Source organism: Fusarium phalaenopsidis (assembly GCF_050370095.1).
Source record: "Fusarium phalaenopsidis strain FUZ10S chromosome Unknown contig_32282, whole genome shotgun sequence".
Taxonomy (NCBI): Eukaryota; Fungi; Ascomycota; class Sordariomycetes; order Hypocreales; family Nectriaceae; genus Fusarium; species Fusarium phalaenopsidis.
In genome coordinates, this window is record NW_028145415.1 from 186,796 (window position 1) to 201,901 (window position 15,106).

At 52.0% G+C, this 15,106-nt stretch overlaps 7 protein-coding genes across 7 annotated transcripts; 2 read left to right on the top strand and 5 right to left on the bottom strand.

Moving 5' to 3' along the window:
- Positions 1-152: 152 nt before the first annotated feature.
- LRP88_01813 (Zn(II)2Cys6 transcription factor) lies at positions 153-1,766 on the bottom strand (the record flags this gene model as incomplete). The annotated part of the gene is made up of 4 exons (XM_083238486.1): positions 153-470; positions 597-1,162; positions 1,262-1,596; positions 1,675-1,766. The coding sequence occupies 4 exons, from the start codon at positions 1,764-1,766 to the stop codon at positions 153-155; spliced, it is 1,311 nt and encodes a 436-aa protein (XP_083105594.1).
- Positions 1,767-2,225: 459 nt separating this feature from the next.
- Positions 2,226-3,716, bottom strand: LRP88_01814 (uncharacterized protein; the record flags this gene model as incomplete). Its single annotated transcript, XM_083238487.1, has 3 exons — positions 2,226-2,663; positions 2,726-2,920; positions 3,108-3,716. 3 exons carry the CDS (start codon positions 3,714-3,716, stop codon positions 2,226-2,228), a joined length of 1,242 nt encoding a protein of 413 aa, XP_083105595.1.
- A 569-nt stretch (positions 3,717-4,285) lies between these two features.
- LRP88_01815 (amino acid permease/ SLC12A domain-containing protein) lies at positions 4,286-5,941 on the top strand (the record flags this gene model as incomplete). The annotated part of the gene is made up of 1 exon (XM_083238488.1): positions 4,286-5,941. The coding sequence occupies one exon, from the start codon at positions 4,286-4,288 to the stop codon at positions 5,939-5,941; it is 1,656 nt and encodes a 551-aa protein (XP_083105596.1).
- Positions 5,942-6,052: 111 nt separating this feature from the next.
- On the bottom strand, positions 6,053-8,280 carry LRP88_01816 (uncharacterized protein; the record flags this gene model as incomplete). The annotated part of the gene is made up of 2 exons (XM_083238489.1): positions 6,053-7,919; positions 7,967-8,280. The coding sequence occupies 2 exons, from the start codon at positions 8,278-8,280 to the stop codon at positions 6,053-6,055; spliced, it is 2,181 nt and encodes a 726-aa protein (XP_083105597.1).
- A 1,298-nt stretch (positions 8,281-9,578) lies between these two features.
- LRP88_01817 (cupin domain-containing protein) lies at positions 9,579-9,968 on the bottom strand (the record flags this gene model as incomplete). The annotated part of the gene is made up of 1 exon (XM_083238490.1): positions 9,579-9,968. One exon carries the CDS (start codon positions 9,966-9,968, stop codon positions 9,579-9,581), a length of 390 nt encoding a protein of 129 aa, XP_083105598.1.
- A 340-nt stretch (positions 9,969-10,308) lies between these two features.
- Positions 10,309-11,926, bottom strand: LRP88_01818 (uncharacterized protein; the record flags this gene model as incomplete). The annotated part of the gene is made up of 4 exons (XM_083238491.1): positions 10,309-11,212; positions 11,279-11,523; positions 11,578-11,766; positions 11,819-11,926. 4 exons carry the CDS (start codon positions 11,924-11,926, stop codon positions 10,309-10,311), a joined length of 1,446 nt encoding a protein of 481 aa, XP_083105599.1.
- Positions 11,927-13,406: 1,480 nt separating this feature from the next.
- LRP88_01819 (fungal specific transcription factor domain-containing protein) lies at positions 13,407-14,731 on the top strand (the record flags this gene model as incomplete). The annotated part of the gene is made up of 4 exons (XM_083238492.1): positions 13,407-13,588; positions 13,653-13,742; positions 13,798-13,887; positions 13,951-14,731. The coding sequence occupies 4 exons, from the start codon at positions 13,407-13,409 to the stop codon at positions 14,729-14,731; spliced, it is 1,143 nt and encodes a 380-aa protein (XP_083105600.1).
- Positions 14,732-15,106: the final 375 nt, after the last annotated feature.

Here is a 15,106-nt window from a genome sequence, read left to right on the forward strand (position 1 = left end):
GTACTCCGCGGATCGAGTCATTCCCCAATCATGGGGTAACTGGGCGCCAACAGCGGCCCGAGGTCGGGAGAGGGCCCGGAGGGGGCAAGTCTTAGACCTGACGAACTACCAATAGCTTCTTGAATTGACCAATAACAACCATTGTATTCATATTACGATATTGACAAGTTCCACCCTCTGTGTTTGACAATGTCTGCCCAATCCACATGGCCCTGGTCACTCCTCCGCGAACCATCCGCCCTCCGACGCCAAACTTCATCAAGTATTTCAAGACAAGCCTCAACATTGCGGAATTTTCGCCACCTAATCATGTCACCGAGTTTTTCCCGAATAGCCTCAATCTCGGACATCTCGTGGGCTTCTCCTCCAGCCATGAAGAGGGGAAACAGTAGTGTGCACTCCACCAGGCATCCTTCCGAGACTTCCCGGCTGAGCTTGACGATGGCTTCAACACATGCCTTTATCTTGGCCTGTAGCACAACAGTATAGCCGCTTACATGGCGCCTGAGGGTTCGGTATAGATGAATGAGTGCGGCGTTACGGTAAGCCTCGCCCAGTAGCGCTAGTGGTGAGCCGCGCTCATTCGAAGGACACACCCAGCGTTGAAGCTCATCCTCAATATTCCGAGCCCGAATTGACCGATCACCATGGGTGATGGTTTGGCCAGCTTGCAAAAGAGCATTCGCATCTGCAAAGTCAGCATTGAGGATGCTGGTCTCAGACACAAGAAACAGCAGACGTGACGCGAATCCAAAGTACGGATCCGGTAGAGATTCATCCGCTGCCGCCCAATAGAAGTCTTTGATCAAGGGTGGGCGATCCATCGAGACACTCATCATGACATCGTGGTACGCAAAATTGCGAAGTAGCCATCTCCCCTCAAACGTGACCTGCACGGCCTGCTTTGGGTCACACGCCGAGTTTGGCCCCTCGGCTAGAGCCGCAGCTGCACCTGTGAGATGGGGGTACCAGCTATCAGTAGCTTCGGATATTGACTCCATAGAGCAGAGGACCATTGTGACTGCGAGACACATTTCTGTCGAGAGCTGGCTCTGTTGAACCGACTCTTGGAGACGTGCTAGAGCATACCCGCGATGGCGCAGAGACAAGGGCTTGAACTTGTCATCACGCAAGGCCAGATGCGATGAGGCCCATGCTGACACTGCATACATGAGGGGTGGGCATTCAAACGCCATAGGAAGAATGACTTTGTGGATAAGTTAGCTAGTTACAAGGCTAATGGATGTTGGAGGGAACATGCCAGATAGGAAACAGTTGTTCTCCAGATTAGTAGTGAGTAGGAATGCAAAAGTTGCCGTGTAGTATCGTAACATGGCTCGTCTACTCCCAACCAGGTCCTCATCCTCTGCATCGCCCGACTCCGAGAGCGGCAGGCCCAAAGGCTGACACAAGTGTGTTATACCCCGGAGCTGCAGATCTATCCTAGGAGTTCTTGTTATGGCGGAGTCGGCTATGGCCGCCGTGTCCGATGGCGAAGGCGATGACTTCAGGGGGCGAGGTGGTTCACGCTTGCAGACCAGGTTGAGCCGCGAGCAGTGGCTGCAAACAGGGTAGATCTGATCACACTTCTTCTTTCTGTAGTGCATTAGCGTCAGAAGAGCTCTGTGATGATAGCGATGCCGGGTAAGAGACCCAATGATGGCATCCACACACCTTTGACGGCAAGTCAGGCATCCGCGCCTCTGCCGGGTATAGCCTGCTCTCCTCGATGACCCTGCGAGAGGGGCGGTTCTTAGGTTCTCCATTGATCGTTTGAGGTCTCTGTACGACTGCAGGGTGCTTTCATCTGGGCGCTATGGGCGGGATAAAGAACAGAGTCGATAGAGGGAGGCCAGCAAGGATGAGATGAAGTCTCGAGTCACGGGGACACCCTTCATGCACGGCGCTATCGGCGGGGTGGGGCAATCCCAAGATGGTATAGCAGAAGTTTGACTCCTCCTAGCCAAGAGATTCTAACGTCAGGGCGGACAAGCTGGTCTGATTTGGACCAATTAGTGTTTATCTCGGTGTCACGACCCGGGATGAAAGCCCTCATTGCAAAAGGTTGTCATGTTCAACATGATAGGGCACCTTGGTTACCTCCAGCTCTTCCAGATCTTGTGGCTAGGGGCGCAATATGACGAAGGACAAAGAATTTTAATCACAATGATGGAAATTTTATTCACCCGCAACAGTTTAACTATCTTGGGGGATTCTAGAATGCATCAGAGTCTCGCGGACTCCGTGTGGCAGACTTGACGAGTAACAGCCTCAATCGCCTCCCTTAGAATCCCAACCATGCGCCTAAGCTCGGACTCTGTCACCACATACGGCGGAGCCATGATAACATGGTCAACATGAACCTCCCCTGTTGTACCAAGGTTCCCCAGAATGTTCAAGCCCAGGTCAAGCGCCTTGTCCACAATCTGGTGGCAAAGTCTTAGGCCCGAGGGAAAAGGGGTCTTGGCAGATCGGTCCTGCACAAACTCGACCGCCCAGAAGAGACCTCGGCCCCGGATGTCACCTACATACTCTAGTGGACCAATCTCCTCTTTCAAGAGTCGCTCGAGGACTTGGCCCATTCGTGCCACGTTGCCGAGTAGGTCTTCATCGCGGATGATGCGCTGAACCTCGAGCGCTGCGGCGCAAGCTACCGGATGCGCCTAGAAAAAGTGAATAATTAGCTTAATGGCTCTCTTGGTGTTTTTATTGGTGCTAAGCATACCTGGAACGTGTGGCCGTGGGCCAAAAGCCCTGATCCATCGGCAAGGGCATCAAAGATCTTGCTGCGGAGTAGTACCCCGGACAGGGGGATGTACCCTCCACCCAACGCCTTGCCGATAGTCTGAATGTCAGGGCCCGAGATATTTTCCTGTTCCCAGGCGTGCATGGTGCCAGTCTTGCCCATTCCACACATGATCTGAAGGAGTTAGCTGGGGTCTCACGGAGGGAGATCGGTAACCAACCTCGTCCAAAATGAGAAGAACATCGTACTTGTCGCAGATGTCTCGAACTGCCCTGAAGTACCCAGGCGCGGCGGGGAGACAACCCAAAGTTGTCCCGCTAACTGTCTCAGCCACAAACGCAGCGACGTTCTCAGGGCCGACTCGAAGAATCTCAGCCTCTAGCTGGTCTGCCAGGCGATTGACATACTCGCCGTTGGTCTCTTTGTGGCCCTTGAGCCGATAAGAGAAGCAAGGGTCCACGAAGCTGACGTTGGACGACAACCAGTCGCGATACATGGCTCGACGCGAGTCATGGCCCGAGACACAAAGTGCGCCTATCGTGTTTCCGTGGTAGCTCTGCTTTCGCGCAATAAAGTGGCACTTCTGGGGCATACCCCTTTCGTGCCAGTATTGCGTCGCCAGTTTGATGGCAGCGTCAGTAGCCTCGCTGCCAGAGTTAACAAAGATAGCCTTGGAAAGTCCCCCAGGCCGTCCCTGTAGAAGCAGCGAAGCGAGTTCTTCCGTGGCATCACAGGTGAACCGTGCTCCCGAGTAGAGATAAGAGAGCTGGTTCATCTGGTTGCTCACAGCTTCCGCAATCTCAGGCCTGCCGAACCCGAGGCAAGAGACGGAAGGCCCGGCTGAGGCATCCAGGATCTCGCGACCATCTTCGAGGAAGAGGGAGACGCCAGAAGCTGAAATTACCCTCTCTGGGCGGTGCGACATGGCACGATGAAGAATGTGCGAGTCGGATACGAAGGGGTGAGCCATGATGGGCGATGTCTGTCAGGGGTTCTCGCACCAGGGGAGTGATGATTGCGTTTGAAGATGAGCTGAGGTCTGTTTGGATACCCCAGGCTGGCTTTAAAGTTATCGAAGAAAAGATGGTGCTTGAAAAACAGACTCCGAACCGCCTCCGAGATGATCGGGGTCGAGATCTTGTCCATGATATAAACACCGCCGTTGGCGCCGCTAGCGGCAAGGGTAAAGACCCAAGTCAATTAGTATGAAAGTCGCTTTCATGAATCGATAACTGATATCTCTTTAGTCTCTCCACTTACCCCGCATTCACAAACCCCGGCTCATATTCACGTCCGGCCGGATCATGTTCGTTATCAGGCTTGTCCGGGGAAGGGCAAGGGTAGGTTAGCAGAAGTTCTGATGGCGTTGCCGTGAGAGTATGGACTTTAACTTGGAGATATAGGTGCCCAAGACCTCTCGGAATAAGAGATGAGGTGAAGTATAAGAGGCTTCACCTTCCCACAGGTTAGTTCTGCCCTCGCATCACGCTTCTCCTCAACCTCCTTTACCATCAAAGTCATCATTGCATAACCATCAGAATGAAACAAGAAATCCTCCCAGATCCTGACGTTGGCGCTTCGAAAGCCAGAGCCGATGATTCTGGAAAGCTCGAAACCCAAGTCGGCGAAACCCAGAGCCTACACAATGGCACCACGTCCTCAGACACGAACGAAGAAACACATCGAGGCTTCAAGCCCCGACACTCTCAGATGATTGCAATTGGAGGTGCCATTGGTACTTCTCTGTTCCTTGGAACTGCACAAGTCCTCCGTGTGGGCGGGCCTCTCTTCCTGCTCATCTCTTACGGCGTCTTGTCCGTGCTTGTGTACTGCATCGTCACGGGCATCGCAGAGGTTGCGACATACCTCCCTGTGCCCGGCGGTACCATGGCCTACTACGGTCACAAGTACGTCTCGCGCAGTATGGGGTTCGCAATGGGGTATCTATACTGGTACTCCCTAGGTATCCTAATCCCATACGAGTTTGTCGCTTCGACCCTTCTCATCGACTTCTGGGGCCCTGCTGTCAGTCCCGCCGTTTGGATCACCGTCATCTACGCCGTCATCGTCCTTCTAAACTTCTTTCCCGTAAGGGTGTTTGGCGAATGCGAGTTCTGGAGCGCTGGGATGAAGATCATCCTTATCCTTGGCTTGATCTTCCTCTCAATCGTTCTATTCTTTGGAGGAGGGCCGAACCACGATCCCCTCTACTTTCGATACTGGAAGAATCCTGGGCCTGTCAATACTCACATTGTGAAAGGAGATGCAGGACGTCTTGTCGCTCTTCTTCAGTCCTTTGTACTGGCCTCATTCGCCTTCGTCCTGGCGCCCGAGCAACTCATCGTCACTGCGGGCGAGATGCAGTCACCGCGTTACAACTTGCCCCGAGCAGCTCGACGCTACGTCTGGCGTCTGATTGTTCTCTTCATGCCTAGTGTCTTGGGAATCGGCGTTGTCTGCATGTCTAACGACCCCGCGCTCTCTTCGTCCGGAACAGCAAGCTCCCCCTTTGTTATTGCCATCCGCAACGCCGGGATTCCTGTACTCGACAGTATCGTCAATGCCATGATTCTTCTTTCGGCCATCACTGCCGGAAATGCTTTCCTCTACTCTGCGTCACGGAACCTCTACTCCCTGGCCAAGGCAGGCAACGCTCCTGCAATCTTCAAAAGATGCAACAGTTACGGTCTTCCCTACTTTTCGGTTGCCATCACGGCCTGCCTTGGTGGTCTAGCCTACCTGTCTCTTTCCAGTAGCAGTCTTACTGTCTTCAACTGGTTGATCAACATCACAAACACGTCTGGTTACGTCAGCTGGATCTGTTGTGGTATCATCTACGCCAGGTATCGCAAGGCGATCGTGCATCACAAACTGGAGTCTCCGTACCGTTCCCGACTGCAACCTTGGGGCATGTACTTTGGCTCTGCTGGTTCTGTCATTTTGCTGTTGATCAATGGCTTTACTGTGTTTTTCCCCTCTGAATGGTCTGTTGCAACGTTTCTCACGGCGTATATCGGCATCCCGGCCTTTTTGGTCATCTATTTCGGTCACCGCCTTTACTACTGGGACGATGAATGGGTCAGAAAGCCAGAGGACATTGATATGTATGAAGGAATGGATGAGGTGCTCGCTGCAGAGAGGCCACCGCCCGTCAGAGGCCAGATCAGCAAGAGACTGTGGGCGTTGATCGAGTAGGCAACCTTTAGTTGCGTTACATTCTCCCCAATGGGGTATCCAAACTCCTTCAATTAACTATGTATTATACACAACTTTCCAGACAATTAGAACTTGATCCACCAGTGATGCTCAAATAAGAATGGACACGGCCGTGTTGTCAGGGTCCATCACCATGTAAGGAATGCTGCCCTCATCCATTCCCTTGCTGGTAACAAGGAACTCGACATCAAGCTTCTTCAAGTCGAGGTAAAACATCTCGCTGATGTTGCGAACCGCCTGAGCCTCTGGGCTATTTCCAACCTGTGCTCGCCACTGAGACTGGGCAAAGCTAACCAGACTGCGGTCACTGGGCACCTTGAAACTGAGGAGCCAGGGAACTTGAACTGCCAGCAGCCACTCCCTCTGACGGCCGATGGGTAGAGCATCCACGAGGCTCTTCTCCGTGTAGGTCTTCAGCTCTGCAAGGGACTTTGGTAGAGCATTGCACAAGGCCGGTGGCTTGGAGAGCACGAAGGCCTGATAGAAGTTCTGGAGATAGTTGACAGCCGTATGGAACGGAGCTGCAATGTGGATAGACATTGTGAGCGCATCACAAAGTTGATCTAGGGTCTGAATGTTGGGGAAGGTCTTGATCCAACCGTTGGTCTGGATCTCCTTGCACCAGTCCTGGACGTACTTGTCTTCCTTGACCATCTTGTCGGCTGTGTTCTTGTCGTAGTACATCAAGAGCATGCTCATGACATACTTGCGGATGGCCTTCCACATTGAAAGCATGTTCTTGGCGTAGGCGTAGTTCTTGTACTTCTTGTCTGCCAGACCCTCGGTAGTGTTGGGGAATCCACGGTTAGTGAGGTCGTTGGGGATGTAGCTCTTGACATAGTCGAAGTTCTCAAATTCGTAGCGCACGAAGCGGTACAGGTAGTCTGGATTGACACCGACAAGATCCTTGATGACTTGGGGCACAAGGGTAGTTCTCGCGGCCGCATTGAGTGAAAGAGTCTTGTACCAGTGTGGCTGGAGAATCTTGAAGACAATGTGCTCCATGGGAATAGTCCGGTGAGTGGCCACGATTAATGACTCTTCAATCATGTGTGCGCGAGTCAAGTGGACGCTAACCTCATGGCGGATCCAGTCCGAGACTTGAGCGCATGTCTTTGCGTATCTCCAAGCCCAGTCGTTCTTCTCCTTGTCGGAGGAATCGGCCGGAGACTTGCGTTGGTTAAAGATGGTGACCGAGTTCTTCATGCTGACCTTGTAGTCGCAGACAATGGCAATGGGATGGAGCTTGCCATCATCGTGAAGTTGGAAGAGGGTCACAGCCGAGCAGGCCCAGTTGTCGTCAGAAGCTGGCTCCTTGTGCTTGAGCTCTTCATCAGGCTTGGCTCCGAATGCCTTGCGGAAGTAGCGAGTATCTTGCATGAAGAGGGATTTGGGATCAATCTGGGGCAGAGTCTTCGCCCAGTAGTCCCATCCATCGCGCTTGGCAGTATCAATGAACTCGGTCAACAGGTCATTGGACACCTTCTCGATAGTCGTAGGGTTGGTGCCGGTGAAAGACTGCTCCGCAAAGCGACGATCTCCAAACCAGTCAGGAAGAAGGCCAATGTTTGCGCCCTGTTCAATGTCGGTGCCAGACTTGCGGTGCTTCTTGTTGTACTCGACATAATCTTCGATCTTGGGGCCTTGATCAGGAGCACCACTGATATCTCCATTCTTCAAGCTGAGAAGCCACCTAGCCGTCTTACCAGCAAAGGTGTCAGGGATGATCTGCTTGATCATCAAGCCAGTCTCAACAAGGCCAAGAGCATTGAAGATCTTGAGCTCAGAGACTTGGTCTGCAGATGGGATGCTTTGAAGATGGGGAGGATACTGGGCATCTGTGCCGTCGGGGTTTTTGGGGTAGGCTGAGTACTTGTAGATCTGCTTCTTCTGGGAGAGATCTACGTATCGAGGCAGAGTTGGCTCGACTTGCAACACGTCGAAATACGACTCGTAGCTATACAATTAGCAAAGATCTCAATGATGCACTCGTATGAAACTCACCTTCGCTCAATGCGGCTGTAAGCGTGTGTGAGAGCAGCCTGCGTGCCAGCGTAGGTGCCCTCCTCGATGTTGCCTCCACCCAACTCTGGCTTTTGAGCCAAGTTCTTTTGATCCGGCGTCGCATAAATCTTGAGCTTCACAAGCTCGCTGTTGAATACACCGGGGTCGATGTCAGCAAAGGGAACATCCTGGACACCAATGCTGGCATCCTTCTTGCGCTCCTCAAGTGATGGCTGCTTAAGGATCGCATCAGGCTTGGGAGCTGCCGGCACGGTCACCGGCAGCTGGGGAAGGGAAACACCAGTTAGAACCATGGTGGAAATGAAGGTGAAGGGGAATGAGAAGTTGAGGGGGTGAAAATTAAGAAAAATGTGCTCGAGGAGGGAGCAATTGGACGAGAAGCGCACGCTTTTATATACTATCTCACAACCACATTTCCTCTCAAGTCAGCTTCCCCATCTCAGGGGGCTTATGGACGGTTAAACCATACTTGAAAGATGACGAAAACCCCAGGTCTCGACCAGCCAGTAGCGGCCCTTGCATATGTGCTCGGTCAACAGATAGTATGCAGGCTGACTCCAGCTGAACGCCCAACTCAAAGACATGCTGCGGCCAAGGACCAACGCTTACAGGGTAGTGGTTGGTTCCAGCCAGCCACGCCGCAGTTAAGTCGCATTGGGGCGGCACTTCAGTCCAACTAGAGACAATAGATGCCTTGCTCGGCATGTGAGGGGTCTAGACTCATGGTCAAGTTGAGGGGTTATGGAGAAAGGTGGGTGCAAACTGCATTCAGAAGCTGATGGTAAACACCCAGAGTAAGCCGAATGCAAGAAGGGTGCATCGGTCACAGGGCTGACGTTGGTAATCTTGGCTCGTAACAAAGGTGCAACACATCGTCAGCGAAACTTGGAGAAAACCCAACTTTTTAACCCACATTTTTCACAGTTCAAAGACAAGGAACCAATCATTCAAAGGCCATTATGCAGCGCATCATACGAGCGGGGAATATGTCTCAAAAAAAGGTTCTAGGCAAGTTGGACTCGCATTCCAATGCCGCTGAGTGGCGCAGGTCCCCTCAACACCGCTTACGCCGCCTGGAACGGCTGACTGCCGCCTCGTCGAATCAGAAAGCGATTTGAGTGAAGACAGATGGCTAGATTCAGCCGCAATGTGGGTTGCCTCTCCGGTGGGTGACTGTTTGGGGCCGTCTCACTCGCCGATAAGGCTGACTAGGCAACGCTATTGAACGGCTAGTTGCGCCGGCAGAGCAGATTGAGCTTGATATGCATAAAGCGGCACTTAGGCGTGTCAAAGCCACAGGGTCGAGACTCGGACCGCGTTTCGGGAGTGCCACGGGCCGCTTGCTGAAAATCTGGCTGCAACATTAAGCGAGAGGATACTTCTGGCTATTTGATAATGAGATATGTGATTGAGTTTGCATCGACTTTACAGTTTAAAACCGCATGAGGAGGCGTACACACTTTGACGTCGAAGAGGGCTTACTCACCCCCGACCGCTAGCAGTGGGCCACTACTACATCCACCAGATATTTAAGTAGGTAGTGATATTGTCTGTTATCACTAGGTATGTGAACTGTATTCTACCAGATGTCTCATATTTCCCGTATCTTATACTCCTCCTCAGTGACGGGCTCATGCCAATTCGTTTCGCCAGTAACCATGACAAGATGGGTCATAACAGACTCATCATCAGCCCCATGCCAATGAGTCGTCCCAGGAGAGGCCCAGATTGTATCTCCAGCCCTGATCCGCCTGGCTTTGCCTCCCTTGTCGCAAATCCATCCACTACCCGAGAGCACATGGATCATTTGCCCCTCAACGTGAGTATGCCAGTGCGTTCGAGCACACGGCGTGAATGTGACGCTGGCAATACCGGCGCTTTTGTCGAGATGCATGATGTTGGAAAACACCTGGCCGGTAAAGGTGGCTGTAGCCTTGGTGACCTTGGTGCTTTGGTCGGAAATAATTTTCGATTCCGGCATTTTCGCTTTTTGATGGACTGCGTGCGCGTTTTATAGCTGGTGAAAAATGACAATGTTGATGCCAGTAGGTTGAGTAAGGGCGAGAAAATCGTGAACTGATGATTTTCACGCAGAAAAGTCGACGAACTCAGGCTGCCTGTTGGCGGTGTAGTCTATGAACCAGGGTGAAATCGAAAGGAGAGGACAAGGTCTTAAGTATATATAGTTGCTCTATGGGTCGAAGAGCGTGGCTCGTATAAAACCCCTCGAGCACGCCATATCCACGTTGTGGATCTCAAATGTTCATCAATGTCTATCTACGGGAATCAAGTTCCGATGCCAGATCCCATCCGTCTAGCCCTCATGGCTCACCATGCGCAACAAATGGCTCCTCCTCCTGGTATACCTCATACTTGTACTTGCTCCCGATATGGTCATCCCTCAACCGACCTTGGCCCTTTCCATAGACCCTCTCCCGTGCCGTCAACCCAGGCTCAACTGCCACCGAGTAGATGCCACGCCTCCGAAGCTCTGGAACAAGCAAGTCCACGACATCCTCAAAGGAACCAGGCGACGTGACATATCCGAGATTGAAACCGTCCACATCAGCAACATTGATCCAATTCTCCATTATGTCCGCGACAGTTGATGGAGACCCCACAGCAGACGGCGAGATTTGGCTCATGGCAGCTCTTATGCCGATGAGACGAGGCGTCCAGATGGGTGTCTCGGCAGTGGGTTTGAACATGTTGCACAGCTTCCTGCCCTCATCAGAATCTATCTTGCTGATATCCTCATCAAGTGAGTATTTCGACATGTCGATACGGGTCCATCCGCTGAAAAGAGCCAAGCCGCCAACGGGACTCGCGTACTTCCGGAGCTCCTGACACTTCTCCTGAGCTTCTTGGTCCGTCTTGCCCAGAATAGGAGTGAAGGAGAGGTAGAACTTTAAGGAACTTGGGTCGCGTCCCTTCTCGGTAGCAATCTTACGGTTCTTCTCGATCTGAATCCGTAGCAGCTCGGGCGATGGCGAAGACACGAAGATGCCTTCCGCATGGGTGGCTGCAAAATCGATACCTTCAGCTGACGTGCCCGCCTGGAATAGGAACGGGGTTCGCTGAGGGGAAGGATCCACGATGTGGCGTGTGGATAACTTGTAATACTTGCCCTGATGATTGATGTGGCGGACTTTGGACGGATCGATATATATGTCTGTGGCTGGATCGGGTTGCAGCGCGTCATCAGCCCACGAACCTTCCCATAGCCTGTAACGGCCTCGTGTCAGAAAAGCTCATGTGTCATCTGGATGCGAAAAGGGAGGCAAAACGCACTTGTACAGTGTTCTCATATACTCATCAGCCTGTGCATATCGCTGGTTATGCTCAATCGGATCAATGCCAATGGCGTTGAATGCAGATTTCTTCCACGATGTGACGATGTTCCAGCCAATACGTCCATCCGTCATGTGATCCAAGGTTGAAAACCTCTTTGCCAGAACAAATGGAGTTTCGAAAGAGGTTGACGCCGTGATGCCGAATGTGAGATTCTTGGTCACCGCTGCCATGGCGGTAATGGGCTAGAATGTGCTGTCAGTACACTGTACTTCAACTCGAACAAGTTCACTGCTTACGATAGATGGGTCCGTTACCGGCCACTGGACGGCCTTTCTGATGCTTTCCTCAACGCTTCCGCCATAAATGTCGAATCCTCCGTTCGTATCCGCAAGGAAGAGGCCACTAATCCCTCCTCTTTCCAGAAGCTTTGCCAGCTCGACCCAGTAAGTCAACTTACGCTTTGTTGCTGATCTATCGGCCGGGTTCTGTGTAGTTATTAGTACACTTTCGTTTTTCATTGAATAAGATTCCACCCACTTTCCAATGCCCAACCGAGAGATGGCCGACTGTTGACATATCAAAGGCATTGAGTAGAATTTGCTTCTTGGGTGGCTTTTCAGCCCCCGGGATGTCTTGAGTCGCCATGTTCAACGTCTCTGATGCCTCGTGATAACAAAATGGGTATTCAGGGTTGCCACTTGATTGGTATCCCGGTAGATTGCATTGCTCCCCATTGCAGCATGTGCTTTATAGACCGGACGTTATCTCTTGTGTCGAGTTCCATTTGTGAATCTCTCACGCAATTGGTTGTTGGTAACCACGACCAATCTGGTAATGACGCCTCCAAGACCCTGTCATTGCGTCTTGGCTGAAGAACCCAATCTGGGTTCGGTTCGATGGCGTGATGGAGACCAAGACACGGAGCTATCTTAGCTATGAGAACGGTTTTCTGGGGCAATCTGGAAATCTGAGGGCCCCAGCCAGAAGCGTAGATTTTCGATGAGCAAAGCCAGGAACAAGTTGACGCAACCGCGATCAAACAAAGCTGATTGGCCCGCTTTCTTGTTTCCAACGGTAGAGGCTCCACGTGGGGAACCTAGGCCGGGAGGATATAAGAGGCATAAGCATCGCGGAGCTCCGACGAAAGGCTAATCCCCCACTTGTTGTCTTGTCTCGCGGAGGTGCCGTTGAAGATGGATGCTTCAAGAGAATCTCGATATTTGCTCCTGGAAGACCAGAGACCCCACAAGATCCCCCGCATCGAACCGTCAGCCTGCGCGATTCATCTCCCCTGGTCATCAGGGGATTCACAGATTCAGCATCATGATTACCAACATTCAAGTCGGAGCGGGGCCGAGGATGAGGTCCGAGATGCACGTCCTGCTGCTGCGCCGCTGCCCGCAGGTACCAGCCAACCGCCCCGGACCCGGGGAACGGTTGCCTGCCGAAAGTGTCGGTCGCGGAAAACAAAGTGCGACAATCAACGGCCGAGCTGCGGTTACTGTCTGAAGATCGGCGCGCCTTGTGTGTACGAGGCAGAAGCCAGCTCCTGGTAGGCAGTCTCACCAAGCTCATTGGCCCAGGAGCGATCATGCTAAGCAATAGACAGCTGCCATGTCTTTGGGCGAGAGGTCTTGCAAGCCCTCAACGAGCTACGGGAGATCGTCTTGAAACCTCCAACCGAGCTACTACTGGCTGGCAGTCCCGAAGTAACCATTAGCAATGGGGAGGGTGTACCCCCTTCAACTGGCCCAGTCTCCGTCGTCACATCAACTCCTCAGCCGGCAACCCAAGTAGCAATCTACGACTTAGGCCAGCGGCGGCATCTCTACGCTGGACCCAAAAGATCGAAAACATTATCCAATGGCGCATCTTCCAATCTCATATTGTGGCGAGCGACATATATCCCGACGCCGATCTACCAGTCACCCTAGACCATTCAATGCCAAGCACCGATATAAGGCTCCTGACTGACCTCGAATCGAGATATATCCATAGCGTGCACCTGTTTAACCCCATATTGCATCTTCCAACACTGCACGATCTGATTCTTCGCGTCGCAGAAAGCCAGTTCGATTGGTCACCAGAAACTTGCCTCGTTGCGCTTGTGTGTGCCATCGGCGCCATGACCGAGCCATTGGAGACTTCACTAACACCTGAAGCGTCCAGCGAAGTTGAGCTAGATGAGTCTCGAAATCGTAGCAACCCCAACCTGGCCATTGGGTACTGGAACGTCGCATCCAAGCGCCTGGGACTCGTCCTTGACCGGAATGACATAACGGCTGTGCAATGTCTGTGTCTTGCAGGGTAAGAACGTTGCTCTGAAAGCATCAATGTTGTCAAGTCATAGTGTGAAGCTAACTGGAAGAAGGATATGGCACATGCTCAACCTACAACCGCTCCAAGCCTGGAAGTACTTTAGCCATGCTGGAAACGCATGGTTCTGCACAGTCATGCGCAAGTAAGCATATTCATGACTCGGGACAAACAGGGTTCGTTGCTGACAAGGCATGAAGTGGCCCGTTGCCTAAGCCTCCTGAACGAACTCACTTTGGTCCGATCTGCGTCCAAGATGCTCTATGCTTCACAATTTGGAAATCTATCTGGTATGTCCATTCGTTTTTGGTGGCCCCTATGCTCTCGATTCATACTTATCCATTTCGATTTAGCGAGCTGCACCCCGAATTGTCGCTTCCCCCCTCAGTGTTACAGGATTGTGAAGTTCTTCGTCCGTTTCCAACACTTCCAGACCTAGACGATCCAAGACTTGGTGATCCCTTGATCGACAGCGAGCGTAGCTGGCTGTACTATCTCGCCGAAATTGCCGCACGCCATCTCATAAATGACCTCCTAGAATGCCATGTTTACGACTTCGACAACCTCCAGCGGGCGGATGTTGTGCGAATGATACGCCACACCGAGATATTCGAGGCGCAGATCGACGAGTGGCGTTCGTCCTTACCTGCTCAGCTCCAATTCGATATGCCTACGGACTGGATTCTTTCCGAACTAGATCATCCCATGATTATGGTATTGAGGCAGCGGTACCTGTCGAGCCTCGAGTTGACATACCGGCCCTTGCTACGGTTATGCACCGACTTTTCCCTGGAAGATTTCCAAGGTTATGACGCATCGCTTCTAAGCAGAGTTGTCAAACTGGCTTCTCAAAACCTACGATTCTCATACTTGAAAATCATCAACACGAGCAAGAGCCTACACCAGGGGACTTGGTTCAACCTTCGCAGCTTGACCGGATCATGCCTCCGATTCACTGCGGCGGAGAAAGCTCAACGGGATGGAAAGCTGGCCGGCGCACTAGAGGTTCAGATCCCACCGGATTGGAGATCTTGTGTTACGAAAGGGATAGAGACTCTGCAGCCGTACTGGGCTTCGAAACGCGGTGGAGGAGCAGGTTTGATGGACCTGATAGACCAAGCCCTGGCGATGTAGGGACATTTTGGATTTGATAATGCCAGGGAGACACCTCTATGGTACCTATGTATGGAATTCTTCATCATTTGGACTCGTTCGCACTCTTTGTTGTTGTTGATGGTGACTTTTCCAAAAAGAGATATCGGCAATAAGGCAAAAAAACGCAGTTATCAATGCTTGACAGCGTGAAAACATAATCCATATGCTCGCAACCGGTCAACGATTCTGACACTGCCTTGCTCGTTGAAGGAGTTACCTACAGTCAAGGTATCGAAGAACACAGAGTATCCACCAAGCCAACATGAAGCTATTAGTCTATCTAATCTAAATCGGGCGCCTTGCTTCCGTCCATACCATATCTCCGACTAACATATCCCTTCATCGATCACACAA